The 15,986-nt window shown below is 35.6% G+C and overlaps 1 protein-coding gene across 14 annotated transcripts in view; it reads left to right on the top strand.

Moving 5' to 3' along the window:
* LOC135323506 (inositol hexakisphosphate and diphosphoinositol-pentakisphosphate kinase 2) overlaps positions 1-15,986 on the top strand; it is a 52,838-nt gene that overhangs the window by 24,769 nt on the left and 12,083 nt on the right. For 10 of the 14 annotated variants that reach the window (XM_064502054.1, XM_064502053.1, XM_064502060.1 and 7 more), the window contains 15 exons: positions 138-213; positions 314-423; positions 1,489-1,574; positions 2,194-2,319; positions 2,426-2,547; positions 4,041-4,223; positions 5,745-5,886; positions 6,874-7,097; positions 8,734-8,861; positions 9,055-9,169; positions 10,730-10,837; positions 10,922-11,038; positions 11,836-12,009; positions 14,345-14,518; positions 15,743-15,812. In XM_064502054.1, coding sequence (XP_064358124.1) covers positions 138-213; positions 314-423; positions 1,489-1,574; positions 2,194-2,319; positions 2,426-2,547; positions 4,041-4,223; positions 5,745-5,886; positions 6,874-7,097; positions 8,734-8,861; positions 9,055-9,169; positions 10,730-10,837; positions 10,922-11,038; positions 11,836-12,009; positions 14,345-14,518; positions 15,743-15,812 — 1,955 coding nt within the window. The remainder of the gene's footprint in view (positions 1-137; positions 214-313; positions 424-1,488; positions 1,575-2,193; positions 2,320-2,425; positions 2,548-4,040; positions 4,224-5,744; positions 5,887-6,873; positions 7,098-8,733; positions 8,862-9,054; positions 9,170-10,729; positions 10,838-10,921; positions 11,039-11,835; positions 12,010-14,344; positions 14,519-15,742; positions 15,813-15,986) is intronic. The other 4 variants (XM_064502063.1, XM_064502062.1, XM_064502059.1 and 1 more) reach the window with 1 other exon arrangement.

The following is a 15,986-nucleotide window of genomic DNA, read 5'->3' as shown; positions in this document are numbered from 1 at the left end:
AGGCCGCTTTAATTTTAAAAGCCACTTCTTTAAGTAATAATCATGACTTCTTTAAGTAATAATCTAACATTCTTACCAAATATGGTTTATTGTGTTTTTTTGTTTGTTTGTTTTAATCAATATGCTTTCTCCTAAAGATTTTTTGATCTCTTTGAAAAATGTGATGGATATAAATCTGGAAAACTAAAACTGAAAAAACCAAAACAGTTGCAGGCAAGTTTGTCTTTATCCTTCCACCCCACCCCCACCCCACCCCTATTTTATAACTAGAAAATAATTTGTTTTAAGGAATTCCTTTGTTTCCTTTCTTTAGGAAGTGCTTGATATAGCAAGGCAACTTCTTGTAGAACTTGGGCAAAACAATGATTCTGAAATTGAAGAAAGTAAAGCAAAACTTGAACAACTAAAGACTGTGTTAGAAATGTAAGTATCTAATTTTGTCTAATGCTTCATAGCGGTACAGATTTCTGTTATTTTGACTTCTTTGACTATTACAGTTACTGCTTAGAATTGCAATGATTACCAAATAATATGCAATGATATATTAATTAAAGCATAAAGATTAGTAAGAGAAAGGATGGCTTCATGTTTGATGTTAAGGAGGGATCAAGGAGACCCAGCCTCTTTCCATGTTTTCTCCTTATCTTTTTTTATTGAACTTAATGCTTAATTTAGTATGCGTCTCAGTACACTTTTTATGAAAGTACTACTTCCTTTGATCTCGAGTTTCATTTTCTTGTATATTTTTAAACCTAAAGTACTTGAATGTAGGGTCTGTCTCTTGCAGTGTGTGGCATAATGAAGTCTGCTGGAGCCTGTAGGCACTTACGCTGCTTGTATACTGTCCACCTTTTAGCAGACTTGGCAGATTCCAAATAGATAAGGCTTTGTGTATAAAACACGAAACATTTTTAACTGAAACTAAAGTTGCAAGGTTTGTTACAGACCTGGGGTCTTAAAATTCTACATGGTAGTAGATAACTTTAATTTTAAAAAATCAGGGCAAAACCAATAGTTATTGAGATATATGCAGCAGATCTCTACTCTTCAGATATATTGAGTCCTGCTTGAAAACTTCATTGGCCATCTACACTGCCAGATCAGATTCTAGATACTGATGGTTATAGATATGAATAAATTACTCATGCAGTCTGAAAATGTAGGTTGTTTTAGGCTGCTATGCATAAGCAGTTTTTCAGTTTTGTGTTCAGTGCAGTGAACAGTAAATAGTGGGTAATATTTTGAAATGTTTCATCGTGGGATGATTGCTATTTTTGTAGTCATTCTGTGCTTGTTGAATAAGGTTTGTTGCAAGCACTGCTTCAGTATATGGGCAGCCACATGCATGAATCAATGGGCAGCATAGTTTTATTATATCCTAACTGTTACAGGAGCACAGTAATTCTGAATATTTATTGGAAAAATACATATTCTTATCCGAAATATTATTTCTCTCTTCCCCCCTTCTTCCAATAATTGCTACTTCAGGTATGGGCATTTTTCAGGGATAAATCGCAAAGTCCAGTTAACATATCTTCCTCATGGTTGCCCAAAAACTTCCAGTGAAGAGGAAGGTATGGTATTACTTTAGCATGTACTCTTGTCTTAATAGGATGTCCATTTACATTCTTGATGTTAGGAAGAGAAATATGTTGTTTTGAATGTTTGTATTGATGGCAGATATTCAGTCTCTTAATCTGCTGAGTAGTACACCCAAAACTAGGTAGTAAATTTGTATTTTAACGTTGCTTTTTTTTGTAACAGAAGAAGCTTCAGTGATTCGCCAGAAATGGTATCCTGGGGCAGATATGGGGAAAATCCCACGCACTGTTTACTATTATCTTTAAAAAAAATTTTAAGCTTTTATGGGTGTTAACTGAAATAACTCTAGATATTTAGCATCCCATTTGTTTTAGCTTTCTGGCTTTTGATTTTTTTTCCCCCCCTCAGATTTCCTACAAAATATTTTTCACTTACGTTTTCTCTGTAATTGAACTACTGCAGGTTTCTCTGTTTAAGTGCCCATTTTGTCCTCTAGTTCAGTGTTTTCCTAATGCTAGAATGCTATTAAAAATTTATAATGTTGAAGAGATCCTTTACTAAAGCCCTGTGTAGGTCCAGTATTTTTATTTATAAACAAAAAAGATTTGTAATATAGTTCACTACTGAACTCCTCTCTCTGTGTACAATTAGATAACAGAAGAAATGAGCCATCCCTGCTTTTGGTTCTAAAATGGGGAGGAGAACTGACCCCTGCAGGCAGGGTTCAAGCAGAGGAGCTTGGAAGGGCTTTCAGGTGCATGTATCCAGGTGGACAAGGTAAAAAAAAAAAAAAAAAAAAAATTGTGTTGAATGGTGTATACTAATCACTTCTGAAGTTGATCAAGTGCAAAATGAGAGTTTGAGCAGAATGTTTGTTTGATAGGAGATTATGCTGGATTTCCTGGATGTGGTTTACTTAGATTACATAGCACTTATCGACATGATCTCAAAATCTACGCTTCTGATGAGGGACGAGTTCAGATGACTGCAGCAGCTTTTGCAAAGGTACGGTGTGAAATTGCAATTTCAATTTAGAATCCTGATGTTCTGAGGACTGTTTGTTCTGCTGAAGACTGGGGGAGTTGTATGGTTTATTACAGTCCGCAGAGTAACAAGGCTGCATTTCAAAAGAAATATATTTTCAAAAAGTATTTAGGGCAGTGTGCTAAGTTTCCAATTAATGTGCCTGGCACGTGAAGCTCTGAGAGAGCAGCTGTCTGCAGACGGGTTTAACTTATGCAACCATAGCAATACACCTTAGTCTTTTCCAGTAACCACTTCCAAAAGAGAGAAACATGTATAGTTTTACCTTGCCTATTTTGGGTTTATTTTCCACATATTTTGACAGATTTCTTTGACAAATTGTGTGTGTGTGTGATGCATAAAGCACAGATATTAGAACTGATTTAACTGTGCATTCATTTTACATGAGCAAAAAATCCATTTTCAGTCACTTGGACCAAAGGGTCTGGAGTTCAGGAGGCAACACTGTCATTGAAACCGTCTTTTGCATATTGCTTTGTAATCGTATACAGAAAACAGGAGGCTTGAAGCTATAACAAATGTGGAATTAATAAACTACTTTAAAAGGGAAATTGCAATACAGATTCTATGTTCATGGCTTTTTAGAATTAATAGAAAAAATTTCTTAGAATAAAAGGTTGTTACAGGATGCTTTTACAGTTGGCCTTTCAGAATAACCACCAAATAGGTAAGACATGCTGACAGTACTGCGTGTGCACATCTTACTATTTTATAGCAATTTATTGGAGCTAAGGCATGGTTCAGGCTCACCCAACACCAATGCCACTTCTGACAGAGCTGGATCTTCCACACCTGCTGCCAGTGTGCCATCCTTAATCTGTTAATGCACATCTGCAGGCAGAGGAGGAGCTTTCGTTCTGTTGCCAGAAACATCTCTAGTTTCTGTCTGTTTACATTTTGGAAGTCTTCAGCCACCTCTTGCTCAAGCATAGCCTTTGGTTGTCTCCTTTTATATCACAGTGGGTTTTGTCTTTTGCCCCTATCTATCTTCTGTGTGTCCTCTCTGATGCTCTTCAGCCTGCTAACTCTTCCCATAGCTCTTCACCTGATGGCTCAGCACCTTGACCAGAGCGTGTTTGCCATAGGTAGGTTGCTGTTACTCCCAGCCTTGGGGCGAGGCGCCAGGCATCCCTGCGGTCTGAGACCTGGACAGCCAGGGCTTCTCTGGCAGCACTTCTGACATGCCAGGGTCGCTTCAGCTGGTGCTGGGGAGCATGCTCAGGGCACGTCACCACCACTGTTGCACTGACTCTAGCTATCCTATGCACTAAAGTGGCATTTTGGGGGTCACTTGCAGGCAAACTGCAAAAATTATCTGCCAAGTCTCTGTATGTCAAACATGTAGGCAAGTGATATAACCTTGATTTAAATTGTTGGTGTTTTGTTTTGTTTTCTTAAGGTACTCTTTACATTTTCATCTTTATCTATTTGGCTAATTATATTATTTGCTTCAGGGACTACTGGCCTTAGAGGGTGAGCTGACTCCTATTCTTGTCCAGATGGTTAAAAGTGCTAATATGAATGGTCTGTTGGACAGTGACAGTGATTCTTTAAGCAGCTGTCAGCATCGTGTTAAAGCAAGACTCCATGAAATTCTCCAGAGAGACAGAGAATTTACTGCTGACGATTATGATAAGGTTAGAATATGATTACTTTTTCTGTGAAATGAAATAGAGATCAAGCAAATATTTGTATTGAAGTAATAAGCAGGGATTTTGTTTATGTATTTTGAAAAATTATTTGCTTGCAAATAATTTGAACTAAGCAGGAATCTGCAGGAATTTCGTTTCAGGTATTTTTTCCCTTTATGCAATTTGAGTTATTGGAATAGTTAAAAACTTTGAAATAGGAATATAATTGTTGATAGGGACCACATTAGTAAATCTTTTTCACTGTTACAATAAATTTTTTAAAATTGTTCAAGAGATTTAAGTATGTTTATTTTTTTTGGTAATAGTTACTTTGATGGTGTGTGGTATTGCAAAATATATTGCTGGCTGATTAAAGTTTGTACCAATATTTAACTTGCTACAAGGCCTTTTTCTGATTCTGAGAGTATTAAGATGCTGAAAACCAGTGGAATACTTTCTAAACAGTGAAAGGAAATGTCTCATTAACATGCTAAATTAGTGCATCTTAATAAAATTTATTCTGACTTAGTACAAAATACAAATAATTATTCCTGGTTTTAAATGCAAGTATCATTTGTTAGGAACAGTTAGAAAATAGTTAGGAAACTTTTTTTTAATATTTTCAAATGCCCTTACTCTGCCTGGTATAACAACTAAAAAGAAATCCTCAAAATGATATTTAAGCTTAATCTGCTATACTCTAAAAGGTATTGACAGCAAATTGTTGAAAAATTAATTTTATTAATTTGCACATATATTCTATGTGAACTCATTTAAATGTATAGATTGAAAATGTCATCCAAATCACTGTTAGTAGTGAATTTAGCAGGAGCTGGAGAAAGTAGTAGATGGTACCAGGATTTATTTTTTTCTTTTCCTGTATAAATGGTATGGGATTTGAAAGGCACCTGAAACGATTGAGCATGCTCTTCTAAAAGAAAGTCACTGAAACGTACTAACGTTAGAGTTTTTAAAGTGATAATACTATTTTTTGTTGGGGTTTGTTCTTTTTACTTGCCTGCAGTTTGGAGGAAACAATGTGGTATTTTTTTCCTATATCAGAGCACCAGTTCTTTCGGATTACTTTTGAATTACACAGGGCTTCCTGTAACATTTTTTTATAAAATTTTTAGTGAGCTTTTAAATACAATAGTTACTGAATGGAAATTTTGGAAAATTACTAAATGTATATGAAGTCTTACACATCCTCAGAATTTGCACTTTTTGGAATAAGAGAGAGTTAAATCAACTCCTGAAACTTGCTTAACTCTGCTGTATAGAACTATTTACTCTGTGAATTTCTTGTAAGCTTTTGAATCTCTAGTAAATCTTACTACCTTTCAATTTATCTCTTTGTTAGCTCCTCTAAAGGGAGTAGATAATTGAGAAATGCTTTCAAAAATAACAATGTGCTTGAATACCTTTCCTGCAGTACTTGGAATCTTTAGTACATTCTATCTTGATTCCTCAGTTCTTTCAAAATTAACCAATTTGTTGAGATAATTTTGTGTTTATCTGAAATTGCAGCTTACCCCGTCTGGAAGCATCTCTTTGATAAAATCAATGCAGGTTATCAAAAATCCTGTAAAGACATGTGACAAGGTCTATTCCTTAATCCAGAGCTTGACTTCTCAGATCAGGCAAAGAATGGAAGATCCAAAGTCTGCAGGTACTTAAGTATTTTGTAATTATATTTAGTTTCTCTCATTTACATTTGAGAAAGAATCGTAATATAACCTTTCTTCATTAAACTGGCTTTTAGCAGAACTTTGATCAACAATACCTTAGGGATTTTCACATCTGATCTTGTATGTGTGATTTTAGAATAAAAGTTTTCTGCTCTCAAAATTATGTGAGAGCAGTAGGAAGAACCCATGGTCATATTGGAGGAAAGGGCTCTTGTGTCTAGAAACTCAGGGTAGCTTTCAAATGTCTGCAGAAATTCTTGTCATAATAGTTTGGGAGTCACCAGTTTGCAAAAGGAATGGGAAAAGCAAATGGTAGTAAAGCTAAGTTGGATAGAAACTTTTTTTTATTTAAGTATCTTTGATGAAGATCTGTTGCTTACTCTATGTGATACACAGTAATATTGCAGAGAATGATGCTCTGATTAGTGGTGGTGAACAGCTACCACAGGAAAACTAGTACTGGGATTGACCACAAGTTTTTTTGTTTGTTGTTTTTTGGGGTTTTTTGATACTAGCTAAGTATTAGAACATACTCCATCACTGTTCTCCAGAGGGTGTAGTATGTGAACAGCTTCTACTTGGAAGCTGGGCACTACACGTTTCACCCATAGGTGCTGTTGGTGTTCCGTCTGTTTGGTCCAATCCTCTATCCTGTCAATGGGGATTACCCATCCTTTCTTCCCACTCTCTTGGCTTCTGCTGTTGACACATGCAAGAAAGAGAGAAATGGGATATGCACTCTGTTCTGAAGCATTCTCATTTGGTTGGTTTTTTATATGGTTTGTGCTCTAGGACACTTTATTCTTGGCGCTGTAGTTTTGCTTACAAAGCCAGTTGTGTATTTCTACTAAACTAAATCTCTATTAATTCCTGTTAAAATTATTTTAAAGTGTTAATAATGTAATTAAAATTGTGCTTTTGTTATTTGGATGATCCTGAATACTTACATGAGGTATCTGTCTGTCCAGATATTCAGCTGTACCATAGTGAAACACTAGAACTAATGCTGCGCAGGTGGGCCAAGCTGGAAAAAGACTTTAAAACAAAGAACGGAAGATACGATATTAGCAAAATTCCTGATATTTATGACTGTATAAAATATGATGTTCAGCACAATGGTTCCTTAAAATTAGAGAACACAATGGAATTGTACAGGCTTTCAAAGGCTTTAGCTGACATTGTGATCCCTCAGGTAAGCATTTTCAATTAAGTAGATTGCTTGTAGAATAAATGTTTAATCAAATTATGTGAAAGATGCCTATTGTATGTTTGGGGTTTTTTTTGAATGTTCCTGTGTTTTGCAGTAATAGAAGCCGTAAATTTCACCTCTTATTTTCTGGCAGTAAGCAGATTATTTAGCATCAGAGAAGTTTTGATTCATAATTCATCAAATTTAATGTGTACAGAGTGACTTTTTTTCTAGCATCTCTAAACTATGAACATATATGCTTCCTATAATGCAGTGTATTGAAATAAACTTGTTCATCTCGGTTATTCTTTATAGATTTAAGTGGAGCCAGTGTGAATGCCTGTGTCTTCTGAAATTTTATTTAACTTCATTCTTCCTGCTTCTAGAAACTTTATTTTCAGGCTGTTGCAAACAGAGATTGTTAATCCCTAATCTATCTAATTTCACTTTTATTAAGTAATTTAAATTTTAAAAGACCTTTCTGCTGTTTTAAAACAGTAACATTTCTTGTTTAAAATACATACATATATATATAAAAATGCACACGCACACACACACAAAAAGAATTTCACAGACTATAAAGTCACAGGTAGACAAGTTGAACTTCCTTACACTACAGGCTATTAAATTCAGGTTAGTCTAAAATGTTGTGGGCTACAGGACATGAAATTACATTGTGGTATAGAACAGACTAAAACTGTCCCCAAGTATCCCTACAGTTACAGAGCACTGATGCTGGAGAAGTGTGATCCACATCTTACATAGCAGGTGAGGGAGCTTCTTCCCCTCCACCTCTCTGAAACTCCCTGATAGCAGGGAGAGCAAAAGAGCAATGACACTAAAAGGTTAATTTTGAATAGAGTTTCAGAGCAGAGTGGATATAAAATAAGGATAAATACTGAAGGAATTAAAACAAAACTTGGAGGACCTGCACAATGCAAAGGAAAAACACCTATCTTGCTTTCTGGGGTAACAAGGTAACCAGGATGTCCATCATAATGATGAGTATGCTTTCATTTGATATGTAGCATAAAGCATGAAGCTTTTGAAAAAGGAGATTTTAAATGTTATACATATTGTAACAAATGCAATATTATCCAATTGTGTTATACTACCGAATGTCTGTCTGTCTTTTAAAAGAATCTTTTGTTTTCAGTACTGTTTGAGGTGAATTAGGATCTCCTGTGGGATGGTTTACTCCAAGCTAAAATAGATAATGTGCCTATCTCTCTTTATTGACTGTAAAAAGAGTAGTTAATTAAAATCAGGTGAGATTAAACTCATCATAAATGTCTGAACATGTGGGGAAAAAATAATTCTCTAGGTGTTTTGCTTCAGGAAAAGAGCTTCGTCATACCAAGGTTAATCCACTTTTGTGGCTTATCTGGTGAATGACTAGTTCGCTACTTTACGAGTGAACTAGCGAATGGTTTTTTCTGTGTCATCTCAAACAGCATAAAGGCAGACCCTGTCTTACTTGAAGGAAAGTTAGTATAAAAGTGTACTAAAAACACTTTAAAAAACAGTTTGCAACCAAAGCAAAATAATAGGTGACTAATTGACTTTAATGTACAGGCCTTGAATGCAAAGTTGTTTTATCTTTAACTTGATTTTTAAAAGTCAGTTTCTTCTTATACAGGAATATGGTATTTCCAAGGCTGAGAAACTGGAGATTGCCAAAGGTTACTGCACTCCTCTAGTTAGAAAAATCCGTTCTGACCTTCAGAGAACTCAAGATGATGATACTGTAAATAAGCTTCACCCTCTGTAAGTCTTTTACTTTTTTTTATATAGTTACATTAACTTCTGTAAGATTTACTGGAGGTATTGCATAGCTTTCATATTTGAAATGTCTTACCAGCTCACAGTCATTTAAAAAGTATAGTTTATTCGTTAACAGCTATTTTTAAAGTGGGGTCACATCTCATTATGGTCTAATAAGACTTTTTTGACTTTTAAGCTACTCCAGGGGTGTTATGTCCCCCGAACGTCATGTTCGTACACGGCTATATTTCACCAGCGAGAGTCATGTTCATTCCTTGTTATCCACCCTTCGTTATGGTGCCTTATGCGATGTAAGTTGAAGACTTTTTCTTCTGTTAAAACTCTGGTATTTTGAGAGGAACCTAAATGACCAGATCCCACTAAAATTATATCAGTTAATTTTCTTAGGTGGCTCTGAAAATTGTCACACTTCTTGAAACATTTGATTTCTAGTTATGTATGATGGACATATTTCAAATGGTTAGGATGCTTATCTGTGGAAAACAGTGGCTTGAGTATACCTTTTAAAGTAATGCCGAGTTCCTTTGGCCTGTTCAGCTGTATATGTCATTGTCTCAAGGGATTTGGAAAGGGCAGATAACCCAGTCTTTTGTTTTAAATTCTCACCTGTAATTAATTCTGATTTTCCCCCCCCCCTTTTGAGTTATAGATCAAATTTCTCTTGAATTCACTTTTGGATTGGCCTATAACTTTTGTCCATTGGCATATGGTCAAGACCTTGCTACCTGGCTTCAAGAATACTCTACAGTGCAACTTTTGCACTGCTCAGTGGATTGTCTTGCTTACCCATATTGTTGTAGAGCACTTGAAGGTGGCCCATTTTTCTTCATCTTTTTGGCCTTGAAACCAAGGATAAAAAAAAGACAAGCTCCCCAAATTCACATGTGACGGCACTGAGCTGCATAGAGAGGATAAATGTAGCACCTTAGAGCCTATATAGCTGCTTCTTAGAGCTTGATTAATTTATTAATTTTTGAAATAGTTGTATTGATATACTTGCTTCTGGTAGCAGATAACTAAACTCATTGAGCCAAAAAGCACTGTTAGTCCCAGACTTCAGTGTGACAGGATGGTATAGCAGATAACCCTTTAGTTTTAGGCTGATACACTTTTAAGTTTTTTATAAGATGGATTTATAAATGCAGTGTGTTTCATAATTACTGGACCACTTCTAGAGCATGAAAAAGGTGAATGTTCATTTTAAATGGCTTGGGAATGTATGGTAGGGGTTTTTTTCTCCCCTCTCTATATTCTAAAGGCTCCATTTACTCTGTCCATTTGACTAGTAGAGAAATATCTAGAAACACAGCTTAATAGTTCCAGTTGTTCGTTTTTGTCCTCTGCCTTGTTAAGCCTAAATTTGGGGGTGGAAAGAAAGATACGTGTGTGTGTGTGTGTGTGTGTGTGTGTGTGTGTGTGTGTGTGTGTATACATATTTATCACTTTTCGAGCAAACACTGCTTGAAACTGGTTTATAGCAAAATCAAAGATTCCTATCAGGAGAATTTAGAATGTTTCTTTTCTCTACAAGTCTACATATGCTATCACTACCAAAAGAACATGAAAAATAAAATGAATTAAATATGAAAAGTTCGGATCTCCACCTTTTATTCATTTGAGTGTTTTACAGTCATTTTTATCTTTTTCTAGTTGTTCATGAGGGTGTGTATTTCTTTTTCATTACTTGGGAAGAGCTTTATACTTCTGCTATGAAAATAAAATCCATGTAAATGGCGGGAGAGACACAGAGATTATCAGTCCTTTTAAAGCAAATCGCTGACTTCTAATTTTCGAGATTTAAATGTGGCTCACAAAGGATTTTTTTCTCTCCCCTCCTCTCCCCCCATAAGGAATCAAAAGATGACCAATGGAAGCGAGCTATGGATTATCTGAATGTTGTCAATGAACTCAATTACATGACACAGATTGTTATCATGCTTTATGAGGATCCAAACAAGGTATTTAAAATTGGTAAATATTTTCAGAAATGAGTAGTTCTAAGCTGTGTATTAAAGTGTAAACGTATTTATCCTTTTCTTTAGGAACTTTCTTCAGAGGAACGTTTTCATGTAGAGCTGCACTTTAGTCCAGGAGCGAAAGGCTGTGAGGAAGATAAAAATTTACCAGCTGGATATGGATACAGACCTGCCTCCCGAGAGGTGGTAATTGTGTCTGTCTTTAAAACAAAAATTGATGTTTCTAGATATGGATATGCCTAAAATGAATACTGAAAGATTGTTAGATGAAAAATAAAAATGTGGTCTTTGGTTTTTGTTTTGTTTTTTTTTTTTGTAGAAAAATATCTAAGAAAATAAAGGTAATCCCAACATACTGGTCTGTTTTGGATAGACGCTGGGGAAATGGACACATAATTTGGGCCTTTTTTGGCTTTGCCCAACTGTATTGCTAGAAATGCAAAGTACTTGTAATAAAAGTGGTGTCAGCAGGTATTGCCATGTCAATGATGTTATGGCAAATGCAAGAAATATTTAAGAAAATGGGGTAGTTTGGAATGTTTGATAATACAGATAGATGAGGACGGATTGATATTTTCAGAGTTGTATGTGTAGATCCATACAGTTACCTGCTTTCTAAGAAATAAATGAAAGTAAAGCTTGGTGAGAATTCTGCGATTGGTTTCTGGTGCCAGACTTGTATTACTGTGTCAACAGAAAACTGGAGTAAGATATGGAGGTTGAGCAGTATGGTTCATTAGGACCTCATTGTCATATGTAGTGGCTAGTCAGGAGCAAATACTCATAGATGTATAAAAGTCCCAAGCAATATATATTTTTATGACTAGTCATTAAATAATATATGATTAATCTGTATTTTTAATGTGTTTTTAAAATCAACTTGCTTTTGGTTTGCCCAAAAAATCTACTTAATGACCACTTCTGTCTACATGGTGCAAAGTGTGTAGCTAAATTGAAAAGGATTTATCTATTTCTTGTAGAATGAAGGCTCAAAGAAAACCTCCCATAGAAATGATAGTGATGAGGAGGCACATGCTTCTAAAAGGGATGAAACAGACCGGTCAGTAGTGATGTTCAAGCCAATGGTATCAGACCCAATTCACATACACAGAAAGTCACCTCTTCCAAGATCCAGGAAGATTGGTTCTGTTGAAGTAAGTGTTTCTGTTCCAGAGCACGTCTTTTACAGAAATTAACTTTCTGCTTGCTTTTAACAAAAAAAGGCAATTCTGCTTTTGGTTACACAAAAACAGAATGATGTTATGCATCATAAAAGGATTGCTTTAATTCTACGGGAAATCTTCCATGGCAGTGATCTGTCTCAGTGAATTTTTTTTTAAATGAGTGATTATTTTGCCCTAAAATACTTCTTTCCTTCCCCCCTCCCCGCTTTTAAAACCGTATTAGAAAAACCGCTATTTGAAAATGAAGGCCTTTTCAGTCTAAGCCCACATCTCCTTCAAACTAACGCACATTGCTTTTGTATTCATCTTTACAAGACAGCTGCTATTGGGAATAAAGCAAACCTTGAGGGTGATTATGCTGAGAGGGGAGGAGGGTTTGGGGTGGTAGGGGAGGTGCAGGAGGTGAGAGAAATGTTTTCAGCTGTCTTTGCTTTCACATGGGGTGAAAGTGGCTCCAGTAGTCCAGCATTTGAAGGTAAGAGAACAAACTGGCAGTATTTTTTGAAGTGGGTGGGTTTTGCGTTTCAGGAAGTCTCTAGATAACCCAAACAGTCTAGTCTCCAGTTTCGAAGGCCATGACATCTAGGTGTGCTTCACAGATAAGGCTTTAATGTCACAGCAGTGGAGGATGCACAGCAGTGTCATGGTACCACTTGTGTGGTTGAGTGGCAAAGCTTCAATTGGTGCATAGTGACACTTCTGTGACTTTAATGCTAGAAGTAGACTAACAGCTTCATGTTACCTCATTTTCTGTTGCTTAAAACCATCAGAACTTAGGACCTGCACCAAATGCTTTTCCTTTTGTGTTTGTTTTGGGAATGGGCTGTTTGTACACTATGCGAGTATTATGGAAGTAAGATTTGCAAGTAACTTGGTTATTAGTAGAGTGGAGAGAAAAAGATGCATGGTTTTCTTCTACAAGTATATCTTTATAACTTCACATGACTTCCATAAATTAACAAAGGTAATAAATGTGAATGTCTTACATTTTCTATTTACAAGTTTATCATAAACAAATGCTTACAACATCAGTACTTTGGATTTTTAAAAGCTGCTTTCACTATGATCATGCAAACTCCCCTCCTCATTATGAGTTCACACACACACAACTTAATAGTATTTTCAACTTTTAACCATTTTCATTCTTGTAAATTATTTACAAGTTACTTTCAAAAGATATTAATGACATAAATTGCTAAATTTTGACTGTGTTGCTAATGCATGTTCAGATAGAATGTGTTGCAGCATTCAGCGTTTTTTTCTGGGAAGGAAATAGCCTACTTAAAGAAATCATTCACTATGAAATTTTTTTTGAAAATGTAAAATTGGAAATCTCATCTGGCAAACTGAAATCTGCAAAACCAGTATTTGGAATATTTATCCCAAATGGTATTTTCAGGTGTTTTTTAAAATGTTACTGCAACTTAAACTGCAACTGCCTTGATTTTTTTTTTCTCCCCCCCCATAGACAATTCTCTTTTCACTTATGTCCGTTAATTAAAGGGACACTGTCAGGTAATATTAGATGTAACTTTTAATCTGGGTTATAGTCCAGCAGAATCTACAGAAGAAGCATTGCAATTCTGCATTGAGTCATGAAAACAAACAAACAGAGTTCTAACAGTAAAATGAGAAAGTAAGGCTCATCAGCATTGAAAATCAAATTCTGTATTACTAAAAATGTTTGTTACTAGTCATTATAGTAATACATAGTGATGTAGGGCATGGAGGAATCTTAGCCTGACACTGTCCCTTGAAGTGTTATAGCTGTCCAGCATCAGTAAATTAAAAATATATATAATTTAAGTTGGAAGACCCATGGTGCCACTACCAGACAGTCGGCTGTAAAATCTCCAAGGCAATTCTAAAAATCATTAGAAAATTTTAGATAAGGTTACAGACTAGAAATGAAAACTATTAAATAGTAAATAGGAAAAGGTTAATGTACTTAGAGGGGGAAACTATTAAACAGTATGTCAAGAATAATAGATGTTGTTTCCAACTTGTAGGGGAATTTTTTAAAGTTTTGAACCAATTATTGACCACAGTTATTTTTGCTTCGTGCCATTACTAAGTAATTAGTCCACCAGAATTTGATGAAACCGTTGTATTTAAAGATATAATTGATTATGAGCAGAACTGGTAATTTTGTAACATTACTCTTCCCTAGTCACTGTTTAATAGTTTTAAAAGCAGTATATAAAAGGGTGCAAGCAGACTGGGTTTTTTTCTTTTCTGTTCATTTGGCTCTGTTGAATCTAACTTTGCATGCTTTGCTGTTTTTTGCCCCCTTTCTCACTTCCAGGAAGAGAGCCCCCTGAGTGTGTCTAGCCCAGAGTGTATTGGTACCTGGCTGCATTACACCAGTGGTGTGGGTACTGGGCGTCGAAGACGCAGATCAGGGGAACAAATCACTTCTTCCCCTGTCTCCCCTAAATCATTGGCTTTCACATCCAGTATTTTTGGCTCATGGCAACAGGTTTTTAAACTTTACTTCATTCAACATTATTATGCATTCCGAGCAACAACCAACTGTCTTTAAGGACATCTAATCCCTTGTTATGGATTACATTTGAAGCAAATTCTTCCACTTCTTAAAATTACTTCCCGAGAATGTTTGGGGGGAAAAAAAAGAGCAAGTGCCTGTTTTTCCACTGAATGTGTTGTACATCTCCCTGAAGAATTGGTTCCTCTATAGGAAATGCAAATGTTAACACAGCAGAAAAGACATAGTCTACTGCCTAATGAAACAGATTTCTGCTTTGGCTTAGTTGTCCTTTAAGACTTTGAAAATGGCATTGCTTAATTTGGTGGTAGGTAAATTGAAAAACTTCTATAATGGCAAACAATACCATTTAAAATAATTTATTTGGAACTTCATATTGCTACTCAACTTGTTTTGCATATATCATATTTTCAGTGGCCTGGTATTAACTACTGCAGGGAACAAACTCTAGCACTAATAATTCTTGCCTTCTATATCTGGAGGTATCTGAAACTCCCAGCACAGTACATCATCCATTGAATTGTACAATATTTTGAAGATTTTTCTAAATGTTGGGGAAGAAGCAGGAAAAAAGACACAAATATTTCTGAAGCATCAATGAAGATCTAAAGACTGTTTAATATTTCAAGATATTGTTTACGTATGTGGCAATGGATGGTGTTCTGTTAACCGTACCCTTTTTCTTTATAAAAATTTTTGTAATTTCTTTTTATTGTGGAAAACTTAAAACTATTTATGTAGGAAAAGTATATATCGGTAAAGGCTGTGAGCATCTGAAGATTACACTGATTGAGCCCGTGCATGGATCAGTGATTGTATGGTGTCCTCAATAGTTTGTCTGTCTTTCCTTCCCTCCCCTCCTTTTTTCAATACAGGCGCAGTTTAGGAGAGTGCATTTGGTAAAATAAAATAAAATCTGTCTCAAATGTCTGTTCTCATATATGTCTTGGTCTGTGTCCTTTTTCATTCTGAATGCTTGCTTTGCACCACTTCATTGCAAGGAACTCATATGTGAAATGGACTCCCTTCAGAAGGGGATATTGCATGATCTTTCATATTTCCTTTACACATTTTTACTAACACTTATCATACAGCTTATTAACACTTGTCTGTCTGAAACAGGCTGCTGTATCAAATTAAATAGATGTTTCATGCTGCTGTTCTACTTTTCCTTATTTTTCTGTTTTTTATATCCAGGTCCTATCAGAAAGCAATAGTAACTTACGAACACCAAGAACTATTTTGGAACAAAAGCAGAGCGGTCTAGGTATGTGCATATAATTGATGTTTTGTTTCACGTTAGCTTTTCCTCTGCCCATTGTTCTGTACAGTTGTACTTTTTTTTTTTTTAAGGGGGGGGGGGGGAAAAAAGCTTTTACATTGAACAGGACCAGGTAGTATTTGTAATCAATAATATCTGCTGATTGTCTGAAACAGTACA

The sequence above is a fragment of the Dromaius novaehollandiae genome, chromosome Z (genome assembly GCF_036370855.1).
Source record: "Dromaius novaehollandiae isolate bDroNov1 chromosome Z, bDroNov1.hap1, whole genome shotgun sequence".
Taxonomy (NCBI): Eukaryota; Metazoa; Chordata; class Aves; order Casuariiformes; family Dromaiidae; genus Dromaius; species Dromaius novaehollandiae.
Note: the sequence above shows the minus strand (reverse complement) of the source record. Positions and strands in the feature narration are given on the sequence as shown.